An 18,006-nucleotide genomic window follows, 5' to 3' on the forward strand; every position below is an offset into this window, starting at 1 on the left:
TATTCATACACATGTTTTTGAAATAAAGAAATATCTGAATTAATTACCGAGTTTTATAGGTGCTTGTTGGCAGATTTTGTTGGACACAGCCAGGCTAGCTGTTTCCACATTTCCAGCCATTGTGCTAAGCTACGCTAAGACAACCAACCGCTGGCAGTAGCTTTATGTTTAACTCTCCATCAGCAAGCGACTAAACGTATTTCCAAACAAAATGAAATTCTTATTCCTTTAACGCTTTAATGGTAATATCAATATGTATTGATTGAATACAATTTTGGCAAAAAGTTACTGTATCACTTTGATTTCACAGTAGATACAGATAGCTGTAGTCCTTAAAAACACACGCACACACACACACACACACACACACACACACACACAGAGACGCACAGTGTTGTGACGGAATGGTATCATATTGTGTTTGACACTCTCTGCAATTGTTTGGATCCATTTTGTCCTTCTAGCACTGAGCTATGATTATAGTCAAGGGAGCAACCTTTCATACACAGGGAAAGTTTTTTTTGCAGAGTTGCAAGTTTTGAACTCTAATACTCGGGCACTCGCACGATCTCTCTCACACATATTTCCCCATGCCAAGTTGTGGTAATGCAGAGGCCAGTAGAGCAGCAGCCACTGATAGAGGCCTTGATAAGACTCATTTGAAATGGCTGCAGTCACTGAACCTGTCCACTCTGTGTGCCAAGGACACCATTTGCCTTATATAACAGCCATTCTGGGTCACTGGTCCACCTACAGTATGCAATTTGGTTTCCTCAGGAACTCCCGCACCTTCTCTCTCCCGTAAATGTGTGCTTGAAGGCTATATTTTTTTTACTTTTGCCCATGATATGTATTCAGTCAGTGTTGCCTGTCACATGCTAAATGATTGAGTGCAGCTGTCACACAAGAGGAGATTACTCCCAAAGCTGAGAACTTACTCACTGCCTGCCTCCAATGCGAATGTGTCCCTCAGTTATTTTACTCACAAAATGAAGGTGTTGACTCAAGCTGTGGTCGTTTGTTAGCTGGTCTTAAATGTTGCTTTTATTCCACATGTAGTACTTGGTTTTAAACTATTGCAAAAACACCTTCACTTGTCTGCGCTTTCAGGTCAGGAAGTGGAAGATGCTTTCCCGCCATCACGGCGACGCTACAGGCAAGCAGAAGGAAGCAGAGTCAGACGTCCACCTGGGTGGTTGTCAGTCCTGGGGGATCCACGCTTCGCCCCTCATGGCCAGCCCTGTCATGCTGGAGTGCTCCGTCTGCAGCGGGCCCTACATCAGCTACGCCCTGGAGGAAACCTGGCAGCCACGTCAACGCACACAGGTAAGTTAGCCAACAGCTAATTAAATTACAGGGAGCAAACACTAATTTATTACGTTAATCAGTGGATTTTTTTAGTACTTTTAGTATCACTTTTAGTACTGACCAAAACTGTTTATTGGTATTCAACCGAACAAGACCCACCTTTGTATCAGTACTTGTAATTGGGCTACTTCACAGACCTATTTTAAATAACCCTGTGGCATCATCATTTGGTCAAACCAAACAAGACTGCTAAAAACCAGTCTGAGAGAAGTTCATAACATAAGAAATGATGGACAGTTTAATGGCTCTACATACGAATATCATTAAAAAATCCGCAATTAAATATTAATGAACGGAAAGCCTACTATGGATATGACCCCATCAGATCTCTATACTGAATCAATAAACAACCCAGAAGAAAGAGAGGAAAAGAGCCTGAGATGCAAATATTCAAGGAGAAAAGGGCATGAATGGAAAAGTGATTGTTGACTGCAGAGATGTTAACAGTATAAGGGGATGTGAACAGCAAGGTGTGTGTGTGTGTGTGTGTGTGTGTGTGTGTGTGTGTGTGTGTGTGTGTAAAAAGGGGAGGAAAAGAAAAGATGGATAGGCAAAGCTGCTATAGTGAGACTTACGTACATGGAGATGAAATGACCATGTCATCTGCATGCAGGTAGATAAAGCGTCACCTCTGAATGGATGAACAAAGTGTTCTCACACTTAAACACACGCACACACATGCCTCAGCTTGTCTGGCTCTCTGAAAACACCTATGGGGGAATACTGAGTTTTCAGAGCTGCAACGTGGAATAGCAAACTAGGCTAAGATTGTATTTAACAGCAATACTTGCAGAGCAAAGTATATCGCAAAGATCACTAGTGACTACAACATCAAGAACAAGTAATATCTGACACGACAGTGTGGCTTCATGGGAATGCCCTGTGACAGCTGACAAACACACGGTTCATTTATGTGAAAAGGTAAAGTGTGACAGACTTATGTACTTGCTGTTGAGACCTTGTGTGCACATTCTTGAGTGTTTACTTGTACATTTCTGAGCCATTCAACCTGCCACGTTAGTAGAGCAATGTATTGACTATTATATTCAAAACGGTCACACACAAAGACATAAACACCACTTCACATGCACTGGTGGAAAGCAACTGCATACACTTACTCATGTACTAGTTACTTTCCAGATTAAGATTTTATATAAGACAACATATGATACATTTGTATAATACATTGCCTTGTTAAGGATTAACCTTTATGGCTCGTGGCATTTTACAAAAACGCAATGTCTAGTCGGGGCCCTTTGTCTCTGAGTTCCACTAAAGAGATATGTCCCCTCTGAACATGCCAGATTGTTTTATTTTGATAATGGTTTGGGGTCCAAATTATCCATTATTTCACAATAAAAACAAAGATTTGAGAAAAGTCCCCCAAAACATGTTTTCAATGACTTCATCCGTACTTTTACTTTTACTTTTTGAATCCAGGACTTTCACTTGTCATGGAGTATTATTCCATTCATTTATGGGTTTACTTAAGTAGAAGATCTCAACACTGCCCACATGTTGTCTTTGATAGATAAAGGGAGATAAATAGATACATTTGAAACTCTCTCATGTCTCTATATACAGTTTGAAGATATGCTGCAAAGTGAACTTACAAGATCAAGAAGCAGTTCGTCTTCTTTTCATCCTGGCGTTTGGTCTCACTAAAGCCTAATAACACAGTGTCGTCATTTTGTTAGAGCAGAGGTTTCTCACCGCTTTCATTACAGGACTCAAGTGATTTAATACAGTCTCACCCTGGAAACCCAGCCTCGTTTAAACACGTCACGTGTGGAACCAACTGAAACTGGGACACGAACAAGTCTGGGTCAGAACCAGTGGTTTCAGAAATGTTGACTAAGAGTGCTGCTGTTCAAAAATGTTACATTTCTTAGAGTCACTGTACTCTTTTCAAGAGCTTATAAGCAGCTTAGATCAGTGGTTTCTAAACCCATTAGTGTGTGCGCCTCCTCTTCACAGGTTACATTTGTTTGTTTGTTCAGTTGTGAAAGAAAAGAAAAGATAATTTGCTGTGTCAAAAAGATGTTTTTTCTATGCTATCCTATCACGTTTAGCTTTGTCTTGTGAACTCCTTGTTGGGATCTCAACCCCCAAGTTGGGAACCGCTGACCTAGTTTGTAGCTTGGCCAGCTTATTTTTTTATTTATCTAACGTTAAACAACGTTACAAGCCTAAGGGCTGTACAGTTCCACAATGCGTAGAACACCTTTTGTCATTCAACTGAATTCAAACATTAGCTCCAAAACCGGATTTGCAGGGACGTACACAATAAAGCCAGCGTGTTGCCTAACATATCAGGTCAGTTACTAATGAATATGCATTTCTTAAAGACTTGATGACTACGATAATTATTTGATGGCTTTGCAACTGAATCCACGGTCTGAATCTCAATTTGCTATGAGGGTGCATCTAATACTCAATATATACTTTGCATGTTTTTGTGATTTATACATTCACTTTGTTTTACTGAGTAATGCCATATTTCTCCCTCAGGCGATGGACCTGTACTACCACAATCAGTCAGACGCAGACAGCTACTGTTGCCCTGGTGAAAACAGTAAGTCCCCGGCAATTAAACCTGTACTTTTGTATTCTTCCACTTCCTCCTGTCCTTCCTTCTCTCCTATCCATCTTTCACACCGTGACTCTCATTCCTCTGTTATCTCTCGCCGTCAGTCCTGGGTCATTTCTCTTTATTGTCCGCAGTTTTGTTTATTTTCACCTCATCATTCCAAAATAATCCTCTACCATTCATTCTCTGTTTTTCTCTTGTTTGTTGTTTGCTTTCCGTCCAAACGTGATGGCTGTGGGAGCAAAATGATTCAGCCTGCACACACACTGTGCAACTTTAACTCACTTCACCGTTCTAATCCAACCTCTGAGCTCCCATAATAACTGTTGTTCATAAACCAAGATTACTATTGTGTTGTTTTGTGGAAACTGGCCTGGAGAGCAAAACAGTACTTACAGACGTAATACTGAGCGCTGATCATCATCACACAGTTACCTTTCCCACATCTGTTCACAGCTTTTGTCATTCGCTGCAGTAGATTGTTTCTGTCCTTGGGTTAAAGTCCAGCATCGTTTTATAGCCAACATGACTGTAAGTGACTTACAGTGACTGGTTTTAATTTTCCACCATGCCCCTTATTTGTGCCACAAACCATAGTCCAAACCAAAGTACACAGCATGTGTGCGTCTCATGCTTTGGCTTAAAGCCTATAAATTCCTTTTTTTATTGCTACCTTTACCTTTGCTGGGAATTTAGCGTGAGCTCTACACATGAGTGTGGGCATGTGTGTGTTTGAGCTCACCACATATCATTTTTAGCAACACTTTCCTTTACTTTGGACTCAAAAAAAGATCTAATTCTGTGCTGTCTTTAAACTGCAATAGTTAGCAGATGAAAACTAATATTTGACATTTAATTTCTGAGGCATTGCTATAACATTGTTTTACTATTCAATGTAGGAACCATTCATTTCCGCTCTTCATAGCCCGGCCGGTCGCATGTGCTTTTATTGCATTTTAGTGCATGTGAGTGTTCCCCGCTGGCTAGCTAATCGCCGCCACTCTGCACTGCTCTCATGCAGGTACCTGCTGCCTGCTGGAACATCTCTCAGAGAGAAATGTGAAAAACAAACAACCGTATCAACACGCATAACACCCATGTTCAGATTCAAATGTTTTTCACTGGGAGTCGCCTGCCTGTTAATTATGGGAGTTTTCGGCACATGGAAAGACATCCAAGCAATTAGCCAAGCTGGTGACAAGCTGTTTCTGTGGCCTCGGCGGCAATGCTGCTACACCCGGTTGTTCCGAGCTCAGCAATTAGTGGCTTTCCGAGCACAAAAAAAGTTTGTCGCATATGAGTTATTTACAGTGATGCAGTGATGTGCGTGACAGAAGGAGCAGCAGAGAGCAACGGCCGAGTGCCAGGGATGGATACGGTAATAATAATGATAGGGAATAGAGTTCTGGCTGTCCAATTTCACACAGGAACAAACAGCAAACTGTGTGTTCTCTCACTGTGTTCTCATGTATGAAAGAGCATCTGCTGAGGATGCCCTCATTAAAACATGTTAGTACGCTCATCATCTTGCTAAAGAGCAGTTGATCAGCATTTACATGCTGACTTATTGTATAGTGCTCTTCTTCCTCAGATGCCAACATGTTTAGTTTATATGACGTGTGACTATATAGCCTGAGCATGTGTGTGTTCTCTTTTGTTCTCAGTGATTTAAAAATAATATCAACATAGCAGCTCCCTCTCTGAAGCTGTTGTTTACTCTTTTCTTGCACCATTCATGACACATCGCTCACCTGTGTCAACCTGCCCTTCGTAAAGGCAAACGTACACACCTACGCACGCAAATGTCCTCAAACTGTACTTAATAATCCTTAATTAAAGGCGCTCCCAAACCAGAGTCAGTTTAGAGAATCTGAACATGTTGTTTTTTTCCATTATACCCTGAAGATTTGCAGTTAGACAGATTTGGTTGTGTGTACTGTATTCAAGGGCTGCCAATGACATAATCCCTGTTGCCTCCATCACAACCTAATTCTAGCCTTAATCCAGTAGTCAAATCCTTGCCTTTCTTTGCAAAAATGCTCTCACATATTGGGGCGTCCAGACGGCCAAAAAGGGTGAAGAACGCAAGTTTTTCCACTTCACGTCCTTCTGGATCTTTTTTGCATTTCATCCCCCATCTTTTCCCCCCCATAACTTACTGCCATTTCTCTACTGTCGCTACATAATAGGCATACAATATCCCAAAAACTTGTTTTCAACTTTCTTAATTTTAGCTTTTAAAACCTAAGAGTTCCTAGAAATAGTAACAGAAGTATTAGAACACACTATACATCTTTTTTTAAATATATATTCATAGCTTCCTGTTGACTTACTAGACAACTGGAAAGAACAGAAATTCTGAGAAAATAGAGACAAAGTTCTGAAACAATACGGTTTTGTTCAGTTCATAAGCAGCTTTGTATTTCTTTAACATGACTTCTCCATTATAACCCAGGTAAACCGGTTTTCCTTGATTATTTATTTCCATATGTGTTTTCATTTTTCGTTTAGCTGACCTGCTGTGCACTGACTATATACTAGCAATTAATTGAAAATTGCTAGTGTGCTTCCACACTAGCAAATCTCTAGCAAATTATTACAAAACTCTGCGACCTAAAAAAATAAAGTGTTGCCAAACACACAGACCAGGAGTTACCTCTAACAGACAGAAGCCCCAGAATACCACATTTCAAACTGTTTGGTAGCCTGGCTAGCCAAACACTCAACACACATCGGTGGCAAAATAAAAGCCTAGCTGTCCTCTCTGAATGGCCGAGGCCTTTATGTAATGGTGTCATCTGGTTTCTCACCACCGAGGCTCATTCACATTCAACGGCAGATCAACTGTAGCCACAAACATCCTCATCATCCCCGGCACAGAGAGCGGACATTATAAGACGGAGGGATTGGTGGACGAAAGAGATGAAAGGATTTAAGGGCTGGATGTCATCTGCCAGAAGACAGCATGAATACGGAGATATGTTACTCTTTGTGTGTGGGTATACTGTACGTGTTTATACTACAACTCTAATATCCTGCACCTCAACCCCACTGGCACTGCAGCTAAACGTCTTCCTGTCCTTGTATGTATGTGTGTGTGTGTGTGTGTGTGAGTTAGTCAATTCCGGCTTTGGCATTGATGACAGTGTCTCACATACAGGCACAGAAAGGCAACAAACACACAGCTTGAGTATTGTGGAGCCTCCTCTTGTTCAGGGCCCAAGCAGTCTGCCAATCCAAAAGGGATAGAGGGCCAGATAGGAAAAAAACTGAGTGGACCTTGTACTGCTCTCTCTCTCTCTCTCTCTCTCTCTCTCTCTCTCTCTCTCTCTCTCTCTCTCTCTCTCTCTCTCTCTCTCTCTCTCTCTTCTCTCCTGATCTTACTTAACACCTCTCTCTCATTTCATCCCGGGGTATAACCACAGATGCAGACACAAGAGCAGTGCTCACATCCTGGCGAAGGTAACGTCTTCTTCATGGTCACTTTTAATCTTCACCTGTCACATATTTTAGTGGTTATTACTTGGAGGGGAAATGCAAAAGTAGCTGCTCATCATTCAGAGTTTAAAACCAGTTTGCTTCTGTACATCTGTGTGCACGTTTTCAAGGGCATCGCCTTTCTTATTGTTTGAGAAAGGAATATGTGATGTATGAGGTTTTTGCTTCTTTTACCACATGGACTGCTGTTTAGCGTTCAGTCGTGAGATATTGTAGATTAAATGAATGAATGGATGTTAAAGGACGGCAACCTGTGCTGTCTCAAGGAGAAATAATCGTTTTCTAACAAACAGCTCCAAGTTCCCCTTTGGTGCAGTGAGGGAGAGGTGTGTTGGACACCTTGCGGGAATTTATAGGATGTACCCGATGTTTTAGAAAGAGTGTGCAGGTTTGTTTTGCCCTACAGCTCTCTCTCTGTGTGTGTGTGTGTGTGTCTGTGTGTGTGTGTGTGTGTGTGTGTGTGTGTGTGTGTGTGTGCGTGCGTGCACATCAGGTGGCTATGGGGGACAGATTAATAATAGATTTGACCTGAGTTTGGGGGGGAAACAGAGACAGCAATAGAAAGTTGAGGCTATATTTAAAAATTGCAGAGTCACACATGCACAATGAACACAGTGATTTTCTGCAAGAGGCTGGAGGTCAGGAGCAAAAGAATACACTCTCTCTCTCTCTCTCTCTCTCTCTCTCTCACACACACAGCCATATTCCTGACTCTTAGTCATAACTGCTGCTTGTCTTTGGCTCAGAATTGTCACAGTCTGATAACTATTCTGCTCAGTGTTGCTGTAGCACAAAAGCATAATATACCTTGCTCTCTGTTAGATTTGTGACCTGTCGCTGGTTAAGAGCTATTCATCTCATCATCCTGTCTTCTTTGTTTATTTTTTGTTTGATCCACGTTCCCATTGCGTTTTCCTTACTGCATAACCTGTGCGTATACCTTCAGTGCTTTGCAACATGGTGTCCTCACATTCTCTACTCTCTCACACACTCAATAAGACAAAAATATTCAACATTATCCTGAAATAACCTCCTGCGTGTATGCACCTGCAGGAGTAGTCGGGAGAGCAATGCATCAAGAGTTAATTAAGGCTTCAACTTGTTGGCAACTCCCAAACTTTGAATTGAAGTAAACTCAGTGAATTTCCATTACCCGGGGTTACTTTTTAATTCGGAGCTCTGCAGGTAAATGACCTCAGCCAGTAGGCTGTAGTGGAAAAAAACTGCCAACAAAAAAAATAAAATGAAGTAAACCAAATGTTTGCGTTCAACCTTTAACTTCAGGCCATGTTTTTGCCTTTATTTGTTGTTGAAAGGTTTCAAGTGACATGCAGATGACTGAGAAAAATAACTAACTAATGGTTAGTGAAATGGTTCAGTGCTATAAAAGTGAGAGTAATCATGCGGATTGATTATATTTCCAGAAGCCTACTTAACTTTATTTGGCTCAAAAATCCATCAGTGTCCTGTGTTAATACCTTTCGATCTATTTAGTTGCAGGGGGGATACAGCTGTCGATATGTCAATTAACAAATGTGTTATGTGTTTTGTGTATGAAATACAAGTGAAGTCTGTATTTCCAATGGTTGAACTCGAAAGTAGGAGCTTATGAGAGAAGCATTTGAAGGCAGTACGCCCCCCCCCCCCCCCCGCCCTGAGGGAAACTCATTCAGCCTTTATGAAACGCCAAAGTGTAGACTGGAAGGAAATAGAGGCGGAACGTCTCCGCCCTGAAAAGAGGGAAGAAAAAAATCTTCAGGATGGAAATCTCCAAGAGGAGGAATGCGGTGTAGTTCGATTACCTGTTTGCCGAGGAACCTATAGCGTCTCTCCTTGTCGCGATTCGGGAAATAAAGCGCCCCTATGAAAGACAGAACGACCGCGTTGACGTGTAAGTAGGCTGCATATTCATTTTAAATGTGTCTCCCCGATGTGTTTCCCCAATCGAAAAACAAGTCTCTGTAATATTCTCACGAGAGCCATATACTCCTGTAGGGAACTAGGTCTATATGGACTTAATGGTGTTCCTGCCGTTACCAGCCTATTGTGATATGTATAGCTTCTCTTTTAAGGGTAAAGCTAAAGCTCCCTAACCTACTTTCTGTGCCTGGAGTGTGTGCGGTTGGGAAGAATTCAAGCACTGGAAGACATAGGACTACTTGGGGGTGCGCTCCATTCACCCCATAATCCCTTGATCTGGATTTATGGTGCTGTTATGTATGGCAAAGCCTCCCTGATAAGGGAGTATGTTAAAAGTGCCAGAACCTTGGCAACTCTCTTTTGCAACTTGTTCTTGAGCCTTGGCGCTGCAGGCAATGAAATTAGAACCCCTCCAGATCTGAAAGGTTTGTTTGTGTTCTCTGGAAACTGAAGTGTATGGTAACATAGCTACTGGTGTATGCTTTTTCTCTCTAGGCAATTAAGACAATGAGAACCTGTGAATTTATACAGGTTTTTGGTGTTTTTTACGTAATTGCCATTGTTGTATTTTGTTTGCAATGTGCATCAAAGTTGATTGTTTGCATTGTGTTTTTTTTTTAAAGAAATTGTGCAGCGCCAATTGTTTTTCTATGTATCCTTCCTTTTTACGCACGGTTATCAATAATAATTGTTATGTTATACCTTCTTGCATATTAACATTCCACTCAGGCGTGTTGATAAAACTTGAATAGGTGCCTTTCATAACCGTATACGTAACTGAGCCCGTCTGCTCATCTGTGTGCCAGCGCGCAAAACGAGAAACGAGTGGCAATTTTTCCAAAATTTCATTCTGATCACCACATTAGAGCGCTTTGACTGCTTTTGAGAGCCAGGTCGAAACAGATTGTGGGTCTGATCTGTCTTTTTTTTCCGTTTGAGTTGGATGCATTCAGAAGTTTCTCCGTCTGTACTTTTCCACTACCAGCGTCTTTTTTTCTTGGCATCGGGCCCTCCTCGGCTCAGGCTCTCCCTCTCCTCTATACCAAGGGAACCTGCGTCACTCCCGGCGGTTTAAACTGAAACGCAGCCAAATGGTGAAGCCGATATGCCAAGTTACGAGGTTATTTGTGATTATTTCTACAGGACAAGGTTGCAATCCCAAGAGGGTTAGACGGGGAGCATGGATACACTGTTACAACAAGTACCAGGCGCTTGGAGAATAATCCCGAATCACGGGAATTGTTCACTTTGTGTACAGTTTATTCTGTGCTCCTGGTACATTGAGGGTCCCCATATGTCACTTACTGGACACATCTGGATATCATTCGCCTATATAATTTATTTTCAGCTTTGTGTAAACTGAAATGTTGCTGTCTTGGTGACAAGTTCAGACTGTGTGACGCGTGGGATGTTAAGCAAAGTTGCCATGGTGTTGCCTTTCCATGGCCTTTCAGTGCGTTGTGGGAAAGAACTTATTTATTTTTCCTATTATGTTTTTTTTTTTGCCGCAAGCACATCGTGAGGCGCGGCTATGACGTGCAAGGAGCGCAACGGCCTCTGATTGGCCGAGCATAGGATCGATCATCTTCTCACGATCCATTTAGCTGAAAGAGATGTTTGCAGAGGATCACGCCCACCAGGGGGTGTGGGTGTGTGGAGCAACTCCTCCCCAGCCTCTTATAAAGCAACAAGCCAAAGGCATGATCTTTATATTTTATGAGTTCAGAGCTGCCGTTCAACTCATCACATCATGACGGTCAAAACAGAAACGTCTGTCCTGACTTACTCAAAATCTAGAGGGCTCGTGGCATTAGTCACCGGTATGGAATCATAACTATTTAAAGGCGATTCTTCACCACATGTATGGACTACTTTTTGCTTTTTATTTAAAAATCTAAACATTCTTTTTCTTTCTTTTGTTTTTTTGTGTTGCAGCTTTTATGAAACAGAGGAGGATGGGTCTGAACGACTTCATTCAGAGGCTCGCCACAAACTCCTACGCCTGCAAGCAGTGAGTACCATCTGACTCATGTTATTGTTCCGCATTCACTGGAGGACAAAACATTGTGACACGCAACCAGAAATGCCGGTTATTTGTCCTCTGGAGAAGCTTTGTGTCTCAGTGTGACTCACAGATCAGTCGATTCACATAGAAACAACAACAAAGTGTGGATACTTTTGATGGTTTGTTGAATGAACTAAGAATGAACTCTTTCTTTTTTCAGTCCCGAAGTTCAGTCTATTATGAACCTGAGTCCTCCTCAGGACACTGAGCTCATGAACACAAATCCCTCTCCTCCTGTAAGTATATTTGCATTAAACAGTGAATTGTGTGCTTCCTCCTTTGTTTACATTTCACCGTATGCAGAGATACACACGCATATCCTCTGTTTACATGTTTATCATACATTTCGGGGTTCATAATGTGGCTCTAACGTCCTCATCTTCTCCCCCTCTCTCAGCCCAGTCCATCCCAACAGATCAACCTCGGTCCGTCCTCCAACCCTTCAGCCAAACCCAGTGACTTCCACTTCCTGAAGGTGATCGGCAAGGGGAGCTTCGGCAAGGTCCTGCTGGCCCGCCACCGTGCCGATGACCAATTTTACGCAGTCAAAGTCTTACAGAAAAAGGCCATCCTCAAGAAGAAGGAGGTAAATGTGGATGCAGTCGTGCTAAAAGTACACACGCGACAAAAAGGGGTCTCCTTGTCAAGCTCTCTAACCCCGTGCTCTTTGCATTCCTCAGGAAAAACACATAATGTCAGAGAGGAATGTGCTGCTGAAGAATGTCAAGCACCCGTTCTTGGTTGGCCTGCACTACTCTTTCCAAACAACGGACAAACTCTACTTCATCCTGGACTACATCAACGGAGGAGAGGTGAGTTACTGGCTGAACTGCTGCCAGTGAAAGATAAGGATTATGGAGCAGAGATGATATATAGGAGAAGCAGATGAATGAATAGGGTAGAAGGACATTTTAATGATGGCTATAGTTGGAAGAAGAAGGGAAGTTACTATTTATGTATTTATGAGGAATTATGTAGTGCCAGAATCAGAGATTAATATGAGGCAGAAACACAGACAGAAAGAGGGGATATCCTGTCATGTGAAGCAGAATAGAAGTTGCCACTCTCTTGTCTTTCTGTCTGTAAAGGAAACACCTCTCAGGAAATCACGGGGTGGGTTGGGACAGCGGGAGAGACTCTGGGCCAAAATTAGCAGCGCCATTCAGACTCAGTGTGTGTCTAATCCAGCTAATTTCCTGCGATTGTTGGACGAGCAAAGACAGTGCTGATTAAATATGGGACACATTCACTTTCCTTCTCCCCTTTCTCTTTTCTTCCCCTCTTCCCCCCCCCCCCCCCCCCCCTCTATCATGCTGCTCTCTCACTCCACCTCTGGCCCTCGTCTCATCTGTCTTCCCTTGTCAAACTTTTTAAGCCTTCCTGCCTCTTTATTCTCATCCGGTTTCCTCTCTGTCTCCGTATCTGTCTTTTTATCAATGTTCTTCCAATATCTGTTCTTTGCTCATGCTGATAATCTATATCAGAGATACTCTATACACAATCAAGACATTTTAAGTTTTGTTACTAAAAATATATATTTTTCTTTGTCTTCCAGTTGTTCTACCACCTACAGAGAGAGCGCTGCTTCCTCGAGCCCAGAGCCAGGTTCTACGCAGCAGAGATCGCCAGCGCACTGGGCTACCTCCACTCCCTCAACATCGTCTACAGAGACCTGAAGCCAGAGAACATCCTGCTGGACTCACAGGGACACATCATTCTCACAGATTTCGGCCTCTGCAAGGAGAACATTGAACCCAATGGGACCACGTCAACCTTCTGCGGTACACCAGAGGTGAGGACAACTTCTTCCGGTGATTCCGAATTTGACAGCCCTCTGTAATATTGAGTAATGTAGCTTACCACTTCTCCGTGTCTTTTTCTGTCGACAGTATTTGGCTCCTGAGGTTCTACACAAGCAGCCGTACGACAGGACGGTGGACTGGTGGTGTTTAGGAGCTGTTCTCTATGAGATGCTCTATGGCCTGGTGAGTGACATTGACATTCACCTCACGTGATTCTATAGTAAAGTTACACCGCCTCCTCAATTTTGTCTTAAATGTCAGAAATATTCTCTATAATATCGAGTGATACTGTACGCAGTGGTGCAATCTTATCTCACTTTTGTTCCACGTGTTTGCACATGCAAGATTTTAAATGACGCAATCAGTGTTGGTCATGTGGATTCCTTGCTCCTTCTTGTTGGCCAAGATGCTAATCGGTTCTTCTTGTCCCTTCCCCAGCCTCCGTTCTACAGCCGCAACACAGCGGAGATGTACGACAACATCCTGAACAAGCCGCTGCAGCTGAAACCCAACATTTCTAACGCAGCCAGACACCTGCTTGAGGGCCTTCTTCAGAAGGACCGAACCAAGAGGCTCGGCTGCACAGACGACTTTGTACGTGCTTGGTTATTTAGTTGTATGTGTGTTTCTGTAAGAATTCATATTTACACATTATGTGCGTTAAAGGACATCATTTAATTATTCATCATTTGTGTCTCTTCACAGACTGAAATTAAGAACCACGTATTCTTCTCCCCCATCAACTGGGATGACCTCAATGCCAAAAAGATCACCCCTCCCTTCAACCCCAACGTGGTACGTTCCTTTTTAATACCCCAATAGGTGTTGATTATGGCAGATTTAGGATTTTCTACAGTATAGTAGCCAAGGACCACAGACTTGCTATTGTCTTAGTCCTCAGTATTTACATTTACACAACTAGATCAACTAGTGTGAATTCTCGCTTGGGAATTCACACATTACCAGATATGGCGAGCTATTTTACAGCCTGACTAATCCCTACTTGTCCCCCCCCCCCCCCCCTCTCCTTCCTCCTTCCCAGACGGGACCTAACGACCTGCGACACTTTGATCCAGAGTTCACAGACGAGCCGGTGCCCAGCTCCATCGGCTGTTCCCCAGACAGCGCGCTCGTTACAGCCAGCATCAAAGAGGCTGCTGAGGCCTTTGTGGGCTTCTCTTACGCCCCATCTATGGATTCCTACCTATAGGATTTAAACACAGGCCCCCGGCGGACACCAATTCAGACTTACAGGACATGGAATGTGGTGTGTCCACGCACTTGCATCTTGACCCCACCTTACATTTACAATTGGGGTGATACATTTTTCTGAACCAACCCCTGCAGCAACTCCGCATCTGCAAAGAATTGAAACATGTGTACTTGTCATAATTTCTCCAACTCTTAAGAAGAAGACGTGCTGCAAGAGGAAGCCTGCTTTCTTTAGATGACTCATTGAGATCGTAATCCTCCATCTTACTCTGATTACCCGCACAATTCCTTCAATTTTCCACAACAAACACAAACTGCAGCCTTCAACCGCCCATCTCTTACCTGATAGTGGAGGTCCTTTGCACATAGCTCAGGCAGCTTAGAAGCCCCCCCTCAACCCTGAACCGACAAGCACACACACCAACTTCCACCTTCTCTCAAAAGAGGAAGGCTGCACCCTACTGTACCAGCCCTGACATGTATTTCCATCCTCATCTATGTAGACAGTCTTATGAGATTCTGTCCAACCACCCACAGGGGAGCTTCCTTTTGAGTTTTGAATAAGTAGAGATGACATTCATTTGGTGCTTTGGTTTCTTCTCATTTACTTTCTGTGTGATTGAAAAAGGGACTTATTCGAAGCTGAATGTTACAAAGGGGGATCTTTTATTTATTCTCTCAAATGTGCCTTTTATTTATTTTCTCTCCATCAGATCTCACATATTTTGGGTTTGTCTGCGGCGACCTTAACGTTACCACGTTTCATATCACTTTACACCTGACTTTTTAGGTTACCAGAGAGGAACGGTGTGTAGCACCAAATCAACACACCTGTTGCAGCAATAACGTGAGACGTAGAGAACTTAAACAATGTTTCATATCTTCATTTGCACATAAAACAATAATGGTGATAGAGAGAGAAAGAGAGAGCACGGCTGCTAGGTGACTAAGAGAGTGATGTGTTCAGGAGTGTGTGTGTAGTTCTGCTTTCCAACTGTGTCCCCCTTATGTGGTCTTCCATTCGCCTCACGGCGGCCAGGCTGACGACATCGAAAGTGAACATTCCATTTTAATATTGCTGTAATGCAGTTTGATGGTATTTAAGTTTGTTTGTATATTTGAGTTATGTGTACTAGTTTTAATGTATATTATTGAACAAAAACTGACTTAAGGTATGCTTAAATATATATATATATATATGTAACAATTCATGTTAAATGTACTGTAAATTTAAGATTTATGTGACCATGTCTGGTTTGCAATAAAAGTTTAACTTTATTACACCGTATAACCTTGTTTGTAATTTTTTTTTTATTGATTTTCCTTTAGTTTGACATTTGCAGATACTTTTTTACAAAACCTTGTCTTGACATTGCACCAGCGTCCATAGAAGGTAAGCACATCAAAGCATCTTTAAGTTATAAAGTAAACATGTAGAGAATAATCCGATTAACATTGACTATTCCAGGTTTGAAGGAGCTTGAGCTACTGGCCACTGGCAAACCTCCCACATTAGAGTAAAACGGACTTTACCCCCCTCCATGCGTCAGCAGCCTTACACAACAATTACTGTGAAGTCCAAATGTCTGTGTGTGTGTGTGTGTGTGTGTGTGTGTGTGTGTGTGTGTGTGTGTGTGTGTGTGTGTGTGTGTGTGTGTGTGTGTGTGTGTGTGTGTGTGTGGAGGGGTCAGTTTGTGGGCAAATTATTGGCTGGCCTCAGATAACGCAACTCCAGGTTAAAGCATATTAATGATCCAGAGCAGAGTTCCATTGCACTAGAAGATAATTGATTTTATGAAGCTAAAGCTACAATTGCATGAATGATAATTCAAGTAGAAAATGATGTATCGTGTCTTCAATAAGATTTCAGCAGGGTGTTTTGTTGACAAGTGACAATGCCCTTCTACTGGAGCTAAAGGTTGTGTTCATAGTTAGTTGTGTCTGCTGGGGTGTCTTTAAAGAGGACTCTGAATGTCTACCAGATGCAGGGGCTTATTGTGCAGATGACCTCTGACCTCAAACTCCCTGGGAAGTGGGTAAAATGAAAAAAAGAGTTTTATCACAAGGATTTACATTATAAGAGTGTTGGGAAGGTGTTTTGGTGGAAACCCATACAATTTTTAACACGGTGGACTTGTCCAGACAACAGTTTGACATTGTTGGTCTGAGAAGTTGCTTGAAAATTCAGTGAGTCCAGTTCAAAATATCCACACGAGATTTATCAACATAAATATAATTGGGGAAAATGTTATATTTTAAAGTAACTTCACATCTTTTTTAGAATTTAAAAGTCCCGACATCTTTCAAATTTATTTTCTTAAAATAGATATCTACACAAAGCCAGTATTGTGTTACAGACAGTCAAATTGTATTGGGCCAAAGATATTCTATAATATTTCCAGATCTGCTCAGCAGCAATAGTCCTGCACTGCCATCTGCTGGCCAAGTCTTGAACTGATGAAGTAAACCAGTTGCTCTTACTTCAATTATGACATGACAGACATCGTGCTTTTGTTCGAACAACTTCAGCTTCATCAACCCTCAATTACTTATTATATTTAATACGTGATCATAAAGAAAACTTTATCTATGGCTGTAATGAATATGTATGTATATGTATGTATGTATAATGTATGTGTCACATTGTTAAATGTGGTGGCAAACATATATATTTTTTCACATTTGTAAACATAAACATTCTAAGTGGAACCATACGTGTTGCATTTGTCTTTTACTGACATTTTACAACATTTTTTTACGACATAAAATTAAAGAAATATGACGTATTTTACCACATCAAATATTAAGACTTTTTATGATATATTTTCTGACATACCATACTACGAGTTTTTTATTATATTTTTCCTGCAATACTCTGACTTTTTGTATGACATTTTACCAACATACAATAATAAGACATTTTAATGAACATTTCCACAACATTGTTTATTAAAAAAAATACCCTGTCTGTATATATACTATTTTAGTATTTTAATTCTTTAGTAATACTTAGTTACTGTGGATTTTTTTACTTAGTTGATACTCTTACTGTTTATTACTTATTTACTAATTTATATTACTTGTTGCTCTTGTATTTTTTACTCTGTATCTTGTGTGCACTGTCCACTTTGCTGCTGTGATCCTGTGAATTTCCCCACTGCGGGACTAATAAAGGATTATCTTATCTTGTTTTATTACTATTACACGATGACTTTGTGATGTATTTTTTGAATATTAAAGCTATACAGTTTATTTGTAGTAAAACGTATTTGATTAAATGGAAGTGTGTTAGTAGTATCGCTCTAGCACGTAGTGCTCATATGTGTGCATGTGTCTACTGAAGCACCCTCCCACCTCAAAACCTAAAAAAATAAGGATCCCCAAAAGCCACGGTGTAATTCAAACATCGAATAAGTATCCAAAAGAAAACATAGGCTACAATAAAATATGATGCATTAAGTGTCTCTAGTGTGACCACAGTTAATAATTATCTTTATTGTCCTTGGTGAATATTGATTTAATAATATAACTTTCTAAAATTGTATTCATTT

General features: G+C 41.5%; 1 protein-coding gene across 6 annotated transcripts in view; it reads left to right on the plus strand.

Annotated features, from left to right (window-relative positions):
- Nucleotides 1-15,746, plus strand: part of sgk1 (serum/glucocorticoid regulated kinase 1) — a 28,803-nt gene extending 13,057 nt beyond the window's left edge. For 3 of the 6 annotated variants that reach the window (XM_076084681.1, XM_076084677.1, XM_076084676.1), the window contains 11 exons: nucleotides 1,111-1,326; nucleotides 3,880-3,943; nucleotides 11,312-11,387; nucleotides 11,602-11,677; nucleotides 11,839-12,027; nucleotides 12,122-12,253; nucleotides 12,997-13,233; nucleotides 13,331-13,426; nucleotides 13,682-13,837; nucleotides 13,949-14,038; nucleotides 14,286-15,746. In XM_076084681.1, the coding sequence (XP_075940796.1) occupies nucleotides 1,111-1,326; nucleotides 3,880-3,943; nucleotides 11,312-11,387; nucleotides 11,602-11,677; nucleotides 11,839-12,027; nucleotides 12,122-12,253; nucleotides 12,997-13,233; nucleotides 13,331-13,426; nucleotides 13,682-13,837; nucleotides 13,949-14,038; nucleotides 14,286-14,453 (1,500 nt within the window). In that variant the 3' untranslated portion in view covers nucleotides 14,454-15,746. Of the gene's footprint in view, nucleotides 1-1,110; nucleotides 1,327-3,879; nucleotides 3,944-9,148; nucleotides 9,348-9,656; nucleotides 9,802-11,039; nucleotides 11,197-11,311; nucleotides 11,388-11,601; nucleotides 11,678-11,838; nucleotides 12,028-12,121; nucleotides 12,254-12,996; nucleotides 13,234-13,330; nucleotides 13,427-13,681; nucleotides 13,838-13,948; nucleotides 14,039-14,285 lie in introns of those variants that run through there. The other 3 variants (XM_076084680.1, XM_076084678.1, XM_076084679.1) reach the window with 3 other exon arrangements.
- Nucleotides 15,747-18,006: the final 2,260 nt, after the last annotated feature.

The sequence above is a fragment of the Anarhichas minor genome, unplaced genomic scaffold, assembly GCF_050575085.1.
Source record: "Anarhichas minor isolate MPS153535 unplaced genomic scaffold, ASM5057508v1 ptg000136l, whole genome shotgun sequence".
Lineage (NCBI taxonomy): Eukaryota > Metazoa > Chordata > Actinopteri > Perciformes > Anarhichadidae > Anarhichas > Anarhichas minor.